At 39.9% G+C, this 14,631-nt stretch overlaps 3 protein-coding genes across 4 annotated transcripts in view; 1 reads left to right on the top strand and 2 right to left on the bottom strand.

The window, feature by feature from the left end:
* The window catches only part of LOC118410966 (la-related protein 7-like), a gene marked incomplete in the record, with an annotated part of 8,056 nt that extends 4,762 nt beyond the window's left edge, over positions 1–3,294 (bottom strand). Inside the window, 7 exon segments of the mRNA XM_035812950.1 lie at positions 1–29; positions 176–281; positions 610–774; positions 1,561–1,641; positions 1,863–1,963; positions 2,314–2,525; positions 3,194–3,294. Coding sequence (XP_035668843.1) covers positions 1–29; positions 176–281; positions 610–774; positions 1,561–1,641; positions 1,863–1,963; positions 2,314–2,525; positions 3,194–3,291 — 792 coding nt within the window.
* Positions 3,295–3,482: 188 nt separating this feature from the next.
* Positions 3,483–11,258, top strand: LOC118410963 (protein S-acyltransferase 24-like). 2 transcript variants are annotated; one of them, XM_035812946.1, is made up of 11 exons: positions 3,483–3,549; positions 3,928–4,228; positions 4,669–4,915; positions 5,324–5,459; positions 5,792–5,970; positions 6,755–6,994; positions 7,346–7,428; positions 7,959–8,155; positions 8,532–8,703; positions 9,135–9,440; positions 10,317–11,258. In XM_035812946.1, exons 2-10 carry the CDS (start codon positions 4,015–4,017, stop codon positions 9,431–9,433), a joined length of 1,767 nt encoding a protein of 588 aa, XP_035668839.1. In that variant the 5' UTR covers positions 3,483–3,549; positions 3,928–4,014; the 3' UTR covers positions 9,434–9,440; positions 10,317–11,258. The 2 variants fall into 2 exon arrangements, with proteins under 2 accessions (XP_035668839.1, XP_035668840.1); XM_035812947.1 differs by lacking the exon at positions 3,483–3,549 and adding an exon at positions 3,559–3,590 and having other exon boundaries at positions 4,004–4,228.
* Positions 11,259–12,111: 853 nt separating this feature from the next.
* LOC118410962 (zinc finger MIZ domain-containing protein 1-like) overlaps positions 12,112–14,631 on the bottom strand; it is a gene marked incomplete in the record, with an annotated part of 128,490 nt that continues 125,970 nt past the window's right edge. Inside the window, 1 exon segment of the mRNA XM_035812944.1 lies at positions 12,112–14,631.

Here is a 14,631-nt window from a genome sequence, read left to right as displayed (position 1 = left end):
ACTGGCATCATCACTTGTTGAAGGTGGCTCTGTATAAAAACAATATCATGATTTTTCAAACTACATGCTGTAGCTTAAGTATGATGCGCAAATGGGGCCCAGAAAAGAAATGTAGAATTGCTACATAAAGATATATCTATTCAGCAAGGCAAAGTGACAGTGTGTTCTGACTCACCTGTAGTTGCCTGTGGAGTGGTAGGCACAGGAATGGGCCGTCCTTTTCTGGTCTTGGGGAAGACGCCCATCTTCCCAACCATGTGGTCTGGTGGGTTGTTCAGCATCTGTAAGTTACAAAGACATCATGTGGCATTAACAATAATCTACAATATATACATGTATGTCACAGTAGAGATCACGAGTCAGGACAATAATTATCAACACTAATTCTAATGCTTCCAACTACAGTGTACCTTGGTTGGTTTGCCATGTTCTCATTGTTCAATTACAACATTGTCCTCCTTTCCATTACAATATTTATTTTTTAAGGCCAGCCTTTGACTTTCTACTCAATCTCACATCTGATTTGGGTACCTTAAGAGAACAACATCCACACAACGAGGTTTTAGGAGCTTTCTAATTAAGCATCAATCACAGCTCCTTTCCTCCCACCTTGCAAGCCTTCTCTGCCTCTTCCTGTTTCTCAAACTCGATGAAGGCGAAGCCCTTGGTGTCTCCAGATGTCTTGAAGCGAGGAAGACTGATGTATGCGACCTTGCCACACACACTGAAGGTCGTTTTGATCCACTCGTGGGTCACAGTACGTGGAAGACACTCCTGAAACATCACAAGTTTGATGTATGCAGATTAAAAAGATATTTCAAAAGCAATAATACAAATGAACATGACAAGGTCATGAACATGACAAGGTCATGCCACATTTCTGAAAGAAAACAATGTGCCAATAGACAATGTTCAGGATATCTCTTAAATTTAAGCATGTACAAGAATAGCCTGAATAAATTGCTTATAGCAGCCTGCCCAACATCCGCCGGGCCTGCGGGGAGGGGCCAGTTACAGCCCTGGACAGCAGAGTTTGTGTTACACAGACTAGTACAAGAAGAAGACAAGGTACAAGCAACACTGCAGGACTACAGCAAGTGGATACTCCTCCACCATCTATCACCACACACAGCTACATCAAGGACATTCTTTCAGACTGGATACAAAAGACATCCTTGACCGTGAACCATGTTGGTACGAACGCTGAGTCAGGGAGGCCATCTACAAGCAGATCTACAACCCCACCTTAAACCGGAAGGGAGGAGTCCGCATAGAACTCTCTAGCAGTACTTGGGACCCCACCTTGCATCACAAAGGACAATATTTTTCCTATAGTGTTGTCTGACCATATATAGGGAACTATGCTAACATGATTTACATTTGAGTGACTTTTGCATATGATCCCTACGAGTTCCTACAAGTGGATTGTTCTGCTAGTTCATTCTAGTGACGATGAAGAAGAGTGATGGACGTCACTTGAAACGTCCGGAAGTAAATATCCGTTTGTTATCCAGTTGTAGAGATTGAATTGTATTTGAATATATTTAAGAACATGCATACCACGTATACTGTACGCTCATCCATCTGGACTGGTTCTGCAAGTGGCTTTGTTCTTCTCACTTTCGTTTTCTCTGTATTTGCCTAGAAGTAAACCAAATCAATAAATTTTTAGAACGTCACATTGTCTGAATACATCCAGTACATGTAAATAGTCAAAATGCACAAATCTTAGCAATATACTTAGGTTTAAGTTATACTTTACATACTTATCATTGGTAATATGTAAATAAGTCAATTGGTGAATTACCAATCTTATTGTGGTGAGGAATACTTTGAGTCTTTGACAATAATCTTCTTCATACCTGCAAAAGTTCTGAGTTCCTGAGACATTTCACCACCATCTTGGGGTCTGAAGTCAACTGCTTCATCTTGTTGAAACTGAGGATGACTGAGAGGTCAATCCCTGGAAAGAAAAAAAACATGTAAGGATCAACATAAGAAGAGAACAAAGAACTTTAGCTTATCTCTTTAATATTCGAAGAGATGGCATTATAGAAAAGACCCAGGGCTGTCTCCAGCTCCCAATATTTTTCTGTCCCACTTATTGTCTGCCAGGCCATGCTGGTGATTTTCATTGTCAAATCTGTTGTACATCTATTGAGCATATTAAAATACATTTTAAACAGATTTTTTGAAAAGACCGTCCAAAATTAACCCAACATGTTCCAACATGCAAATTTGCTACAGGACTGAGGGATGGGTGAAGAGGACGGCCCTGCTGGTAACATTAAGACCCACGGAGCAGAATCTTACATCCTTCTTTCTCTTTCTCCATCTCTTTCTTTAAGAACCTGTCTCTATGTAAGTTGGCATCACTGAAGTAGAACTCCATTTGTTCACGGACGGCATTTTGCAACTTTTTGTCTCGCTTCCTCTTCTTCTTCTCTGGAGGCTGACTCCCAGCATCCTTCTGCTCTTTCTGTTCCTGCTGCTCCCTTGATGTTGCCATGGTGATGGCAGTCTGTCTAGGCAGATAATATCAAATTACACAATCAGAACAAATACATTGTTCAATGCATTGTTGGTAATATATCTAAGTCGAGGGCTCCAGACACAAAAACAAAACAGGTTTGGACTATCTGTGGTTATAATCATAGCTGGATTTATAATAAAACTTATAGTCGCCACGGCTAGGTCTGGACAAAAACTGTTTACAAGTTTAATAGGGGTCTTCACATTTGACCTTGCACATGCAGGTGCATATTTTAAAGTGAAATGGCTTATTCATAATTATTTCACGTACTTCAAGAGGTGCATGCTGGACTATTCACCCCAACAACCAAAATTTTGGGGTGAATATTCCAGCATAATTTGAATGTTAATTGTAACTCAAAAGGGTTATTTGTAACCTCCTTGCCCAGTTTAACTATCATTATCAATCTACAAAAAAACGCACATGAACACACAGTAATCTCACTTTAAATTTTGCTTGATTTTGTGTTTTACAAAAAAAATACACTGTACAAGTCCACCCCCCCTCCCCACAAAGTTAAACAACACATATATTCCCGCTTATAATATATTCGGCTCCTCAAACAGACTCGCGGGTTCTTAAGCGTGCTGTTCGACCTGTGCATTCTCTGCAAGATAGACACTAGTTAACAACATTATGGAGAAAGCAACACAAACCAACCCAGGCCAGGACAAAGAGACGCTTGTCAGGAAGCTTGAGAAACTCAAAACATGCCAAACGTGTATCTGACCAGGACTGCCGTAAATGTAGCGTGTCATTCGTACTCAAAAATTCTCTCAACACTTAAAAGTTAACACCAAATACCACAATCACAATAAACAGAAAGAAAACCCAATATATTTTACTCTATCTTTTTGTTGCTCTTTTATATTTCATACAAGCTCTCTTTTACACGCCTACAAAAGAAATAAATCTGACGCGAATCCATCACTGCAAATACGCTGCTTGCTATATAGTAAACCCGGAAGTGGATTTGTAAAAGTAGTAGTTGTTTGCATTTTTCCACGCACAGTAAGGTGAGTAACGCTACAAAGCTGCATAGTCTTGGTGCATTTAGGTACTTTCAGCTCTGTTTTTTGACACTCTTTTGGTTTGGATAGTTTTCTCCGTATACTAGTGGTGTAACGTTAGATGTTTTCTGAGATTGGAAGAATCTCTGTGTAACGTCATGTGCATAACTTGATCATTCCAAGGAGATCATTCATAATGAATGATTCCTATGAGGTTTAAAGAAAGAACTAACGTCTACACCTTAGTTAACATTATGCTTTACCTACCTGTTATAATGTTTACATGGCTATTTATGTGTGATCCTAATTTTTAATTTGCATTTGGCATAATTTTACTTGGTTATTCACCTTACTTTCTATAACCCATTACATGATATTCCACAGCCACTCCATATCCATTCTACTCTTCAGTCTCCTCTAGCTGTGAGTGATACTTGACTTAGGGTCTGACTGCTTTTAGAAGGAGAAGAAATGGCTCACTACTACCACCCAGGGCCCGGCCCACCTGGTGCGAGACCCGGACCACGGCCGCCTGCACCAAGAACTGCGTCTCAAGGTGCTTCACTGCCTCCTCCCCCTCCACCTGGACCACTGAATAAGAACATCCATGATGCCATCCAGCAGTATGATATCCCGACTTGTGAGCGGCTAGTCACAGAACATCCAGAATGTGTCAACGAAAAGGGTGAGCAGGAGTATGAGACATCTTCTTTAAAAAAATGTTGATATTAAGGATCTAACGTTATTCAACAATATTTGGAGCTAGCCTTTATTTGAACACCAAGCCTTCACTTTCAGGTTGGTCTGGTGAAGATAGAATTAAACAGACGAGGCTAATTTAAAGCAAACAAACAAACCACCTTAGTCATGATTTTCAGGAAGATTCTATTGTTGTATCTAACTTGTATCTATCATCCTCTCAGAGGGGAACATAAAGCCAGCAGGCCCATGTACCATTAGCCTCAAGTGTCGAACTTCTCTATGTAAAAGGACCCAACACACTCGAAGAATAGAAGTATAGAAAAGAAGGGTTCAGTGTGCTTGGCCGAACACGCTAGCCTGGTACTTAAAAAAGTATCATACCTCACCTCAAATAAGGAATGTACAGCATCTTCACCTTTCCAGGTTGGTATGGGTTCAGCCCATTGCACCAGGTGTGCATGCGAGGCCTTCCGCAGCTGATGGAACTGCTTCTAGCACATGGAGCCGAGGTGGACGCAACCAATGACTATGGAGAAACAGCGCTTCACTATGCGTGTAAGAGAGGAATCCCTGTGTTTGTGCACCAGCTCATAGAGAAAGGGGCGTCGGTGAAGACAACAGACAAGAAGGGCTGGAATGCCATGCACCATGCTGCATCTGGGGGAAGCGTGTAGGTGACATAATTATCTAGAACAATGTTCCAGACCTTTTGTAGATAAAATAAGATCAATATTTACCTTCCACCAAAGGGCTACCTCTGTAATTCATCTTCCATGCAGAACCATCCCAGGGCCATACTTTAGTCACGCCTAAATATGGAGGATGTGTTTTTTGTGCTAAAAATATTTACTAATAGTCAATTCTCCTTGAAACCAAATAATCAAATCATGTATGCTTAGAGATTGTGTCATATCACTTTCTTCTATTCAGTATCCAAAAAGTAGGCAGTTGTAACTCCTTAATTGATTTTAAAAATAAGTATTTTTAGTTTTGTTTGTGCTTTACTGAAACATCCTGTATACGAGTAACAGTTTCTCATGGTTACTGAGGCTTCCCTCCTATTTACATGTTCTTGTAGTCACATCATGCACTACTTGTCAGAGGTGTGTGGACTGGGCTTTCGAGACAAGGACAGTAACGGACAGACCGTGATGCACATCGTGTGCAGTGGACTTGCCAACCTGGAGGCCTTCCAGTACTGTCTCAGAGAACAGGTGAGTACACCCTGGGAATTAAAGTGTTGCAAATTGTAATATGTATCAGATAATCTGAATCTACCGGTATTTCTTGACATAACACATCAGTTTTGTACTTAAATTTGCAGGTACCTTCACATAAACAGTGCAAAGATAGCATTCAGTATAATTGCACATAACAAAAGTATGTGAGACGTATATCACGTAGAGTAACCAATAACTTCTTTTCTGCACATGTACAGTAAGCCCTAGAAATGGGATGAATATGAACATAAGCTGTGTAAGGAGGTAAAAGACTTTAATAGAGTAATCAATCTAAATCATTAAATGCACTCCCTCCCCCCTCCCAGAGGTGCGACCCCACCCTGCCCGACCTGGAGGGAAACACCCCCCTGCACCTGGCAGCAAAGATGGGCCAGGGGGTTTTCTCTTGGATTCTGCTCACCATCTGTGGCTGCCAGATGCTCCAGGTGCCAAACAGGCAAGGACAGCTGCCTGTAGACCTAGCGCGGCAGGGAAACACCTTTAAGTGAGCACTTGTCTCTATCTTTTACTCAATGATCAGTATAAACAGGAGTTGAAGACCAGTTCAAGCTTTTGGCTTAACTGAATAGGGCTGGAATAGCATCTCTTCTCCCTAAGTCAGCGGCAAGCTTGAATCTGAGTAAGGATTAAATGATCTACAGGTAATAGGAGAAGTCAAGTTATTATGTACTCTGAAAACAAATAGGTAACATTACCATTCCAAATGAAGCTGCTAGGGGCCCAGAATTCAATTTGTCTAGAGAATAAGGGCTTAACCTGCAACTCCACTTATTTACACAACAAAAGGTACAATGATTGATTGTACAGTCAAACCTGTCTATAGCGGCCACTCAAGGGACCGGACAAATTTGGCCACTATAGACAGGTGGCCTCTGTATAGAGGTGGCAACTTGTAGATAAAATACCCAAGGGACCGACAAAAAGTGGCCACTATGGACAGGTGGCCCCTCTGTAGAGGTGGCCCCTAATACAGGTTTGACTGTAGTTCTAACAGAATTCATATTTTTGATAGATCTTTCCACCATACAATCAAATACTTGTATGCAAACCAACTGTCAATGACTGGAGTCTCCCAGTAATCGGAAACAGGAGGTCACTGTGAGTCTGCTACCAGTAGAGCTAAAGGGGCATCCCTCTTTGATGCTTAAGTCTGGTATCATATTAGCCTGAATGTGTACATTATCATTTGTGTCTTCTGCATGACCTGTGTTAAAAGTTTTTTGGGAAGGTCCTTGACCCGAACCACAACACATTCTCTTTCTTTGTAGGCACAGAGAGGTAGCGAGTACATTGTCGTACTTTATGAACAGGAGGTCCAAGGACAACTCAGTTACTGGACCAGTCGGTGCCTGGTGGGCGCTGCTGCTCACGCCCACTGTTGTACCGGTGTTCGCCTACTCCCTGGAACAGTGGATCCCATTTTATGGCAGTCTGATGACTGTAATTGTCTTGGGTTTGATGCTTATTGTGGTCTTCCGACAGACGCATCGCTTACAACATGTAACACGGTGAGTGGGCATTATACCTACATTCGTAGTTCCTATATATGCTTTAGTCATTCACAGGATAAGGTAGATATAATGATGGAACTTTCTTCAGGTTTGTGTCCATCTTGCAACAGTTTTCATAATTCTTGACATTTTCACTGTGGTTCTATATTTGCAGTTTTCACGGTTAATGATCATAAAAGAATTTGGGTAGACATTCATAAAAGACTCAATACATGTACTTAAAAACAATGTCAAGAAATTTGAATTGTACACCTTATTTCCAGTTAAGGGAGCAAAATTATTGGTCACCTCTTGTAACTATCTTTCACTCCCTGTAAAAGATACATGTACATCATTTATGTTTTTCAGATGGTCCAATCCTACCTACATTGGTGCCTTTGCTGGGGGTCTCTTCCACACAGCAGCTTGTTTCTACTGCAAAGTTCTACCAGATATCCTTTTGTTTTGAATTGGACTGCTTGCTTTTAAACTTTAAGTTGGTAGCAAGTGTATGAAGAACTACATGTGCATGATCATATGAACACTTGATGAAAGCTCCTTGCATATGTTGTATTACCAGTACATATACCTACCTGATCTGTTTGGAAGATATTTGCCTTGTTGTCAGGTAGTTGTTTTTGATGCTGCTTGAATGTATACATTTTTTTTTTTTTTTATCTATGCTGTGACCACACCTCATCTTTAGCAGCTGTGCTGACATTTACAATGCATCACGCTGGCGAATATTTTGTTATGTTTGGCAGGGTATATTTACAAAGACCCAAGTTAAGTCAGTTATCACATAAATGTACTTGCAAAATGTGTGCAAGCAACAGCAAAAACAACTTTTGGACAACAACATGTGCTCAACACCTTGACAAACTGAGCAGCATACTTAGTCTGGTAGTTTAAGCAGTTTTGATACTGAGTATGTTAGCTTAATACAGAATTCTGCCTTGTCTTTTCCTTAACAGAAGCTTACCAATCTGGCCACAGTTGTTCCTGAGTGTATGTGGTGTGGCTGGCACCCTTATCTGCTTCCCAATGTTCTACATACTAATCAGATCAGAGCCTGGGTACGTCAAGAGGCCGAAGGTTAATGAGGAAGGCCGGACCATGACTATCAAGGATGTTGGGGAGGGGACCTGCGGTTTAACCGACTTCTGTGGAACCTGTGAGGTGTGTGGCTAAGAAATTATATATTATCCATCAGGTAGCAGTGAAATTTTGGAGGAAAGAATGAAAGCCACGGAGGTTATAGGGAGATATAACTTATATGCAGATGGTGCCAATTTTGCAATAGTGATAGTCCATTACATTGTTAACTGAAATTGAACTGAAAGAATTGATATTACATGTATTGTATCTTTTCTGCTAAATTTATAGCTGTAGTAAGAGAGAGAGTAGTAGTAGTAGCAGTATTCATTGTTGCTGGGGTCCCTGATACAGGGGTGAGGCAGCAGTTGGCTAGATAGAAAGAAAAGAAAGTGTTTTTGATCCAGTTTACCTAAAAAGTCAATGAAAATATTCTCTGTACCCTATATGTTTGTGCCAGATGGTGAAACCAGTGATGGCTAAACACTGTAAGCTGTGTGAGAAGTGCGTGTCAGGGCTGGACCATCACTGCCTCTTCCTCTACAACTGTGTGGCTCGGAACAACCACCGGCTCTTTGTCACATTCATCGAGTTTGTGTTGTTAGCTCAGGGAGCCTTCGTCTGCAGCGCAGGTGAGGACAGTTCTGTTATTGGTTTCTAAGCTGCTTACAAATCACTGGAGGAAAACTACTCACTGCTTTCAATGCATACATTTTCAGACTAGAAGTTGGTCAATGGTGACTAAAAGGCTGTACAAACGTTAAACTTTCCTATCAAGTTGTTTTCAAGTTACCTCAGGATACACAAGTTTATGTCTGATGTATGTGGACAGTTGGTCTCTGTAGTAGCCAGGATGCTTATTGAATACAGATGGAAAAATGATCTAAGGGACCACAAAAAAAACTGGTCATATAATATTTGCTAGGTGGTCCTTATGTAGAGGTGGTCGCTTGTACAGGTTTGATATTGATATTTGGTGCCAAATGGACACCTTAGCAGGCTGAAGGTAAGGAGCACAGGAGTCTTCATGTCCGATATGTATGTTCTGTCTGTATCCCTCCAGCCCTGTACTTCTGGGAAGTTTATTCCACTAGCACCATGTGGGAAGCAATCCCGGCCATCCTGACAGGAGACGTGTGGGTGGCGAGTCTACTGCTGGTGAACTGTCTGTGTCTCTTCTGGGGGTGCAACCTTCTGGCCCAGCAGTACAGTGTTGTCCTGAAGGGTTACACCACCGTGCAATCACCTCCCACCCTCATGCCCATCAACTTCACCTTGAAGGGTCAAATCAACAACTTGGTCAACTTCTATCTGCACAGGAGGCCCCATATAGACTATGATGTGGAGCCAGCCTGGACATGACCATTAGGCCATACCAATTTAATCTGTTGGTTCTCGGAATCGCCGCTTCTATTTTTCCCGATTTCAAAAAAAAAAAAAAAAATGGACTTGCCACACGACCTTGAGATTATTTGCATGTTCATGAGAACTCATTTGCATGTTCATGAGAGTTAAAAGTCCACAAGTTGCTGGACAAACTTCGGCTCAGTTAAACAAACTTCTGAAACAAGTACTGGACATGCAAAAACAACTATCACCTGCTTATGTTTTCCTTTGTATTGTAGATCATCGAAAACCACCAATAGATCGTGAAATTTGTGCTGGAAAATGACGAAAATTCGTTGCCGGCAAACCAAAATGGCAGCAAGTAGCCAGTCACAAGTATGTAAATGAATGCAATTTCATGCAAATGAGGAGTACACTCTAGCGTTTTTTGTTTAAACTGCAGCTTTCACAAAGAGAATAATGAATCAGATGTTTCAGGCACTCTTTTATTTTTTGGGTGAAATGAAGTCATTTTGCTAACTTACATTAGACATTATACTATGCTGAAAAATCTTTTTAAGTTTTTTAATGTTAATGATTTACTATGATGATTAATTACAACTGTTAAGCTTTATTACTGTGTGTACTTCTGTAATACTGATTGCACATTATTTTGCGTTTGTATTGTTGAAATTACATGTAAAATGTATGCTTACATGCAAATTTTTCATGTAATTGTAACTGGATAAGTATTTTGCCACACATATACCATGGTTTCAGGTCTGGAATTACCAACCTGAAACTCTGGACCTGAATCCAGACTTGTTGCAAGTTTTTTTTTTTTTTTTTTTCGCCCTGTCGCTCCAACTTTTTTCTGGAAAAATCCGAGAACCAATAAATTAAATTGGTATGGCCTTAGTTTGTGTTGCAAAGGCACTAACTGCAATAGCCAAGTAATATGCTATATAATAAATTTCCTAAGGGTTGTGGGAATTTAATTTTTACAGTAGGTAGAACACAAGAGTATAACAAGTGCCTCAAATGCAACCAGGTGGTTTAGTTCGACATGGTGTAGAGGTCACCATGATGAAAATTGTGAACATAAAGCCATCATGAAAATTTTCAGTATTAAACTATTCAGTTTTTGTCATGTGTGAAACATTTGTCAGTTAATTATCTGCTCTCCTACACTGCATGCCAGCCTGAATGACAGTTGAAAGAATGAGTATTAAGTATCAATACTACAAGTTAGTAAACATTTTGTTCCCATTAAAATATATATGTTCCTGCTATCACTAGAGCAAGCTCTCCAGGGCTTGTCAGCTACCAAATGAATTACACTATTTGACATGATGGCCCCTCAAATCAACTGTGATAGAAAAGCCTTTATTGACCAACTTGACCTTTTTATATGTGTAGACTACAGGTGAAAGTTGCAATGTACATGTATAGTGTAACAATTGGCACATGTGTAGGTGGTGGCAATTACTAGTAATGAGTTTACATCAATACCAGTTTGGAGATCCATTCAACATAAACTCATATTGAGCGATAGATAGAATAGTCAAGGAAAATCCATTTTAAAACTTTTAAACATGTATTTATAACTGTTAAATTGCAATATGACATTTGAAGTGGAAATATTACTGCTCTTGACCAGCTTTATTGTCATATTCTCTGTGTTTTGTTATCTTTCATGTCCCGGTTTAGAAATGTGACCATACATTATCTTCATAGCTTTATTTTATACTTGTACTTTAAAATGATGCAAGAGCTATCCATGTTTTTACTCATCTATTGTTTTCTTACCCTCTACTTTGTATTTTCTGGAGCACAATAAACTTAGGTAGATTATGATAACGAGTTTCATTTGAAAGTTCTTTCTGGAGGGCTAATTGCAACATGTAACAATATTTTGTATAAAAGTAAACTGGGCCTAAAATGCCAATACACACTACTAGGTCAGTTTTGGTATGTTATATCAAAGTCAACTTTAGTCTACATTGTGCAATTGCTTCATGTTTTAATGGTTTACATGGAGACAACCCGTTTCTTTATGAAATGCCTATCTCATGGAGTCATGCAGCTGGAGGAAAATCTAGTGTTATTTTCTGAAGTGTTCTTTCCAGATGACCAATTGCAGTATACATAGCTCTTAAATGTTTTGCTTATGACATCTTGCTAAACATCTATTTTCATATGCTGTATGGATTTCTTAAATGTGCAGTCTGTACTCTGCTGGGGCCAACTCGCCAGACAATGCTGTACCGTCTGTAATAAGCACATGATCAAGGAGAACCAGTGTTCGACTATAGAGGCTGGTACCCAGGTTAGGGTTGCTCTCTCTGCAGCCCAGAATTTCTTCCTAACAATGCCTCCTAGCAAATTACATGGTACTGCAGGGTGTTGTTGAAGATGCTGATACTGTGATACTCATTGATACATTAGGATATGAAGGAAAGTATTAGATTATCAGGTTAGCCAGATATACACATTTTATCATACATATATTATGCATTTGCTGACAAATGACAGAAAAGATGTCTTGCATGACATTCAGTGAAACGTTCAATAAGATGAACAGAAAATTGGAAAGGGAAGAGAAAACTGGTTTCAAGATCTTCTGTGGTGCCCAAATAGGTAGACTAAGGCTGTAGATGTTCCTGACCTAAAGAAATCACACCATCAAAAACTGCAAACGACAAGTTACCATGTCTTTGGTACAAGGTTTTTATTACATAAATATCAACCACAAGGGCTACCTAGGTACATTGGTGCATGGCTGAAAACATGGACAGCTGGCAGGTTGCACTGATCAATGGAAAATCAAGTAGACAAGAACAGAACTGGACTTGTATGTTGGGGTTGGGCCAGTACACTGCTGTTTAATTGTTTGATATAGGTAAAGTCTGAGGTATGTTTGCATTTCCAGGTTTTGGAAAGATCCAAGAAGTTTTTTTCTCTTTCTATCCACTAACCAAATCCCCCAAGTTCAGCTGACAAGTCCAGTCACCCAGGGAACAGGCAATGTCAATGATAGGGGGGGGGGCGGGGCAATCATTACATATCAAGTGGTGAGGCAAGTAAAGTACATGAGATTTTATGAAACCCTGTTTGGAGTAAAAGCTCTCGTCAGCTTGCGGACTACTGCAGAAAATGTAACAAATATTGTAGAATTCACTGCTTTTTTTATTTTCATCCTTCATGCCTTCTAGCTGGGAGAGGACTGTAAGTAGGAAACAAACTGGTACCCTTTACCCTTATCATATCATGAGCCTGTTCCCAAAGTTTCTTCAGCAGATTTAAATAATACTACATCCCATCCCTGGAGAGACCAGCAAACAAATCACGTGTTTTCACTTTCTCATAATACTTTACAGAATCACAGATTTCTGTATGGACCCAGGAGGGCTGACTGGCCTTATGAAATGTTTGGAGGATGGGTCCCAAAGACCACTAAACACCCATCTTTTTCTAACTCATTTGAAAACAGTGCTTGGTTAGCTGGCCTCTCGTGAGAAGTCTGACCATGTAGTGTGGTACTGTCCACACTATCTAAATAACACCCAATGTTTGGCTTCATCAGAAGAGCCAACAGCTATAACTACACTCAAAGCAGAGACCATTCAAAACAAGAGTTCCTTTGGCAGCCAGCATCTTTCAAAAGACCATTGAAAAGGCAGAAATAGATATACTTTGGTCTTTAAACCATTTGGAATGAATGACTCACACTTACATGATTGGATGCCTAATACACAGTATTGCATACATTTTCATCTTTCTGTTTTAAACTCTGAATAGATGATAACTACGTTTTCATTTATTGCATTGATACCCATATCATGCACTGCTGCAATGCACAAATGGGTTTGCTTCTCCAATCTTGGAACAAGGTAACTCTACTGGCTGTTCAGAATGGTCGCTCTTTGTCAATAAGTACAAAATGAAAAAAAAAGTTACTCTCAACAAGACCCAGTCTTACCTCACAAATGTTGCAAAAATCTGTGCGAGTTTTCACTAAAATGCATGTATGTTTACTTTTCAAAGCAGTGACAAAATTGCTTTTCTGTTTTTTTGTTAAAAAGGCACAGAGGGAAAAGAAACATTTACCAGAGAATCTGCTGGATAAGTCAAAATGCACCAGCCAATACTTCACTTTCATTTGTTGTGGGTGGTGGTGAGAAATTGTTAGAGTACATGCTCCATCTGTTGGTAAGCATAGATATGCAGAGAATGACAAAAATAATGCAAGAAAGCAAGTTGAGGGCATTACAAGAACAATTCTGCTAGCCAGGCTGCCAGTTGTGCTATGCTGTACACACTCTGAGCTGAAATGCAAAATCTGGAGAAGTAGTTTTCAGTTGTGGTACACAAACGAAAGCACAGAGAATAAGGCTACTGTCCATGCAGGGGGAATAAAGGCATACAGTATGTACAAAATAGGGCAGCATGGTGTCTTTGTTACTCTATCGGTATGACATATAAATTAAGCCATATAAGAATTATATGCTTGCCAGTGTTAATTGCGACCTAGGTCAAAAGCTCTGAAGCAGATTATTAAATCATCAATCAGACAGTATCTTCTGGGTCTTCAAACACAACTGGTCGGTTGTGCAACTCTATCTAAAAAAAGCAATTTTCCATTTTTATACAAAAGAGGGCAAAAGAAAGTACATTTTGCCATATCATTAATAACAGTATAAATGAACATTGTTCACAAGTCACAGAGATCTAACAGAGCTAAGGCGTAAAACATGATAGTATCTAGCGACTGTACAGCATTCAAATCTGGGGTGGGGACTGACTTGCGACCACAAATGTGACCAAATGTAGATCGCTAAGCATAAAATGCCAACAATACATAGTATTACAACCTTTTCTTAATCTTTTCTTTGGATTGGCCTATAGTGGAACTCCATAGTAACAGGACAACATACATGACAGTACATTACAATCCCCCACATCAATAGCTGTAGGGTTTTGCACACAGAGATTACAAAGCTGGAGGTTGCTTTACATGTCCAAAAACTGAGAAAATCTGACAAAAAAACATAGGAACATGTTTGGCTGTGATGCATCTTGGCAATTTCACATAGAGATAGGTACATTCCTACAGTTAACTCGACTGTACAGGGAGGTTTATAGAAACACGCTACACGGTCCATACAAAATATATGAAACTTTTGGATGGTCGGACACAAACTTCCACAAGGTACGGTTTGTACGTCTGTACG

This window comes from Branchiostoma floridae, chromosome 3 (genome assembly GCF_000003815.2).
Source record: "Branchiostoma floridae strain S238N-H82 chromosome 3, Bfl_VNyyK, whole genome shotgun sequence".
In the NCBI taxonomy this organism is placed as follows: domain Eukaryota; kingdom Metazoa; phylum Chordata; class Leptocardii; order Amphioxiformes; family Branchiostomatidae; genus Branchiostoma; species Branchiostoma floridae.
The sequence above is the reverse complement of the archived record's forward strand: the minus strand, read 5'-3'. Positions and strand labels throughout refer to the sequence as shown.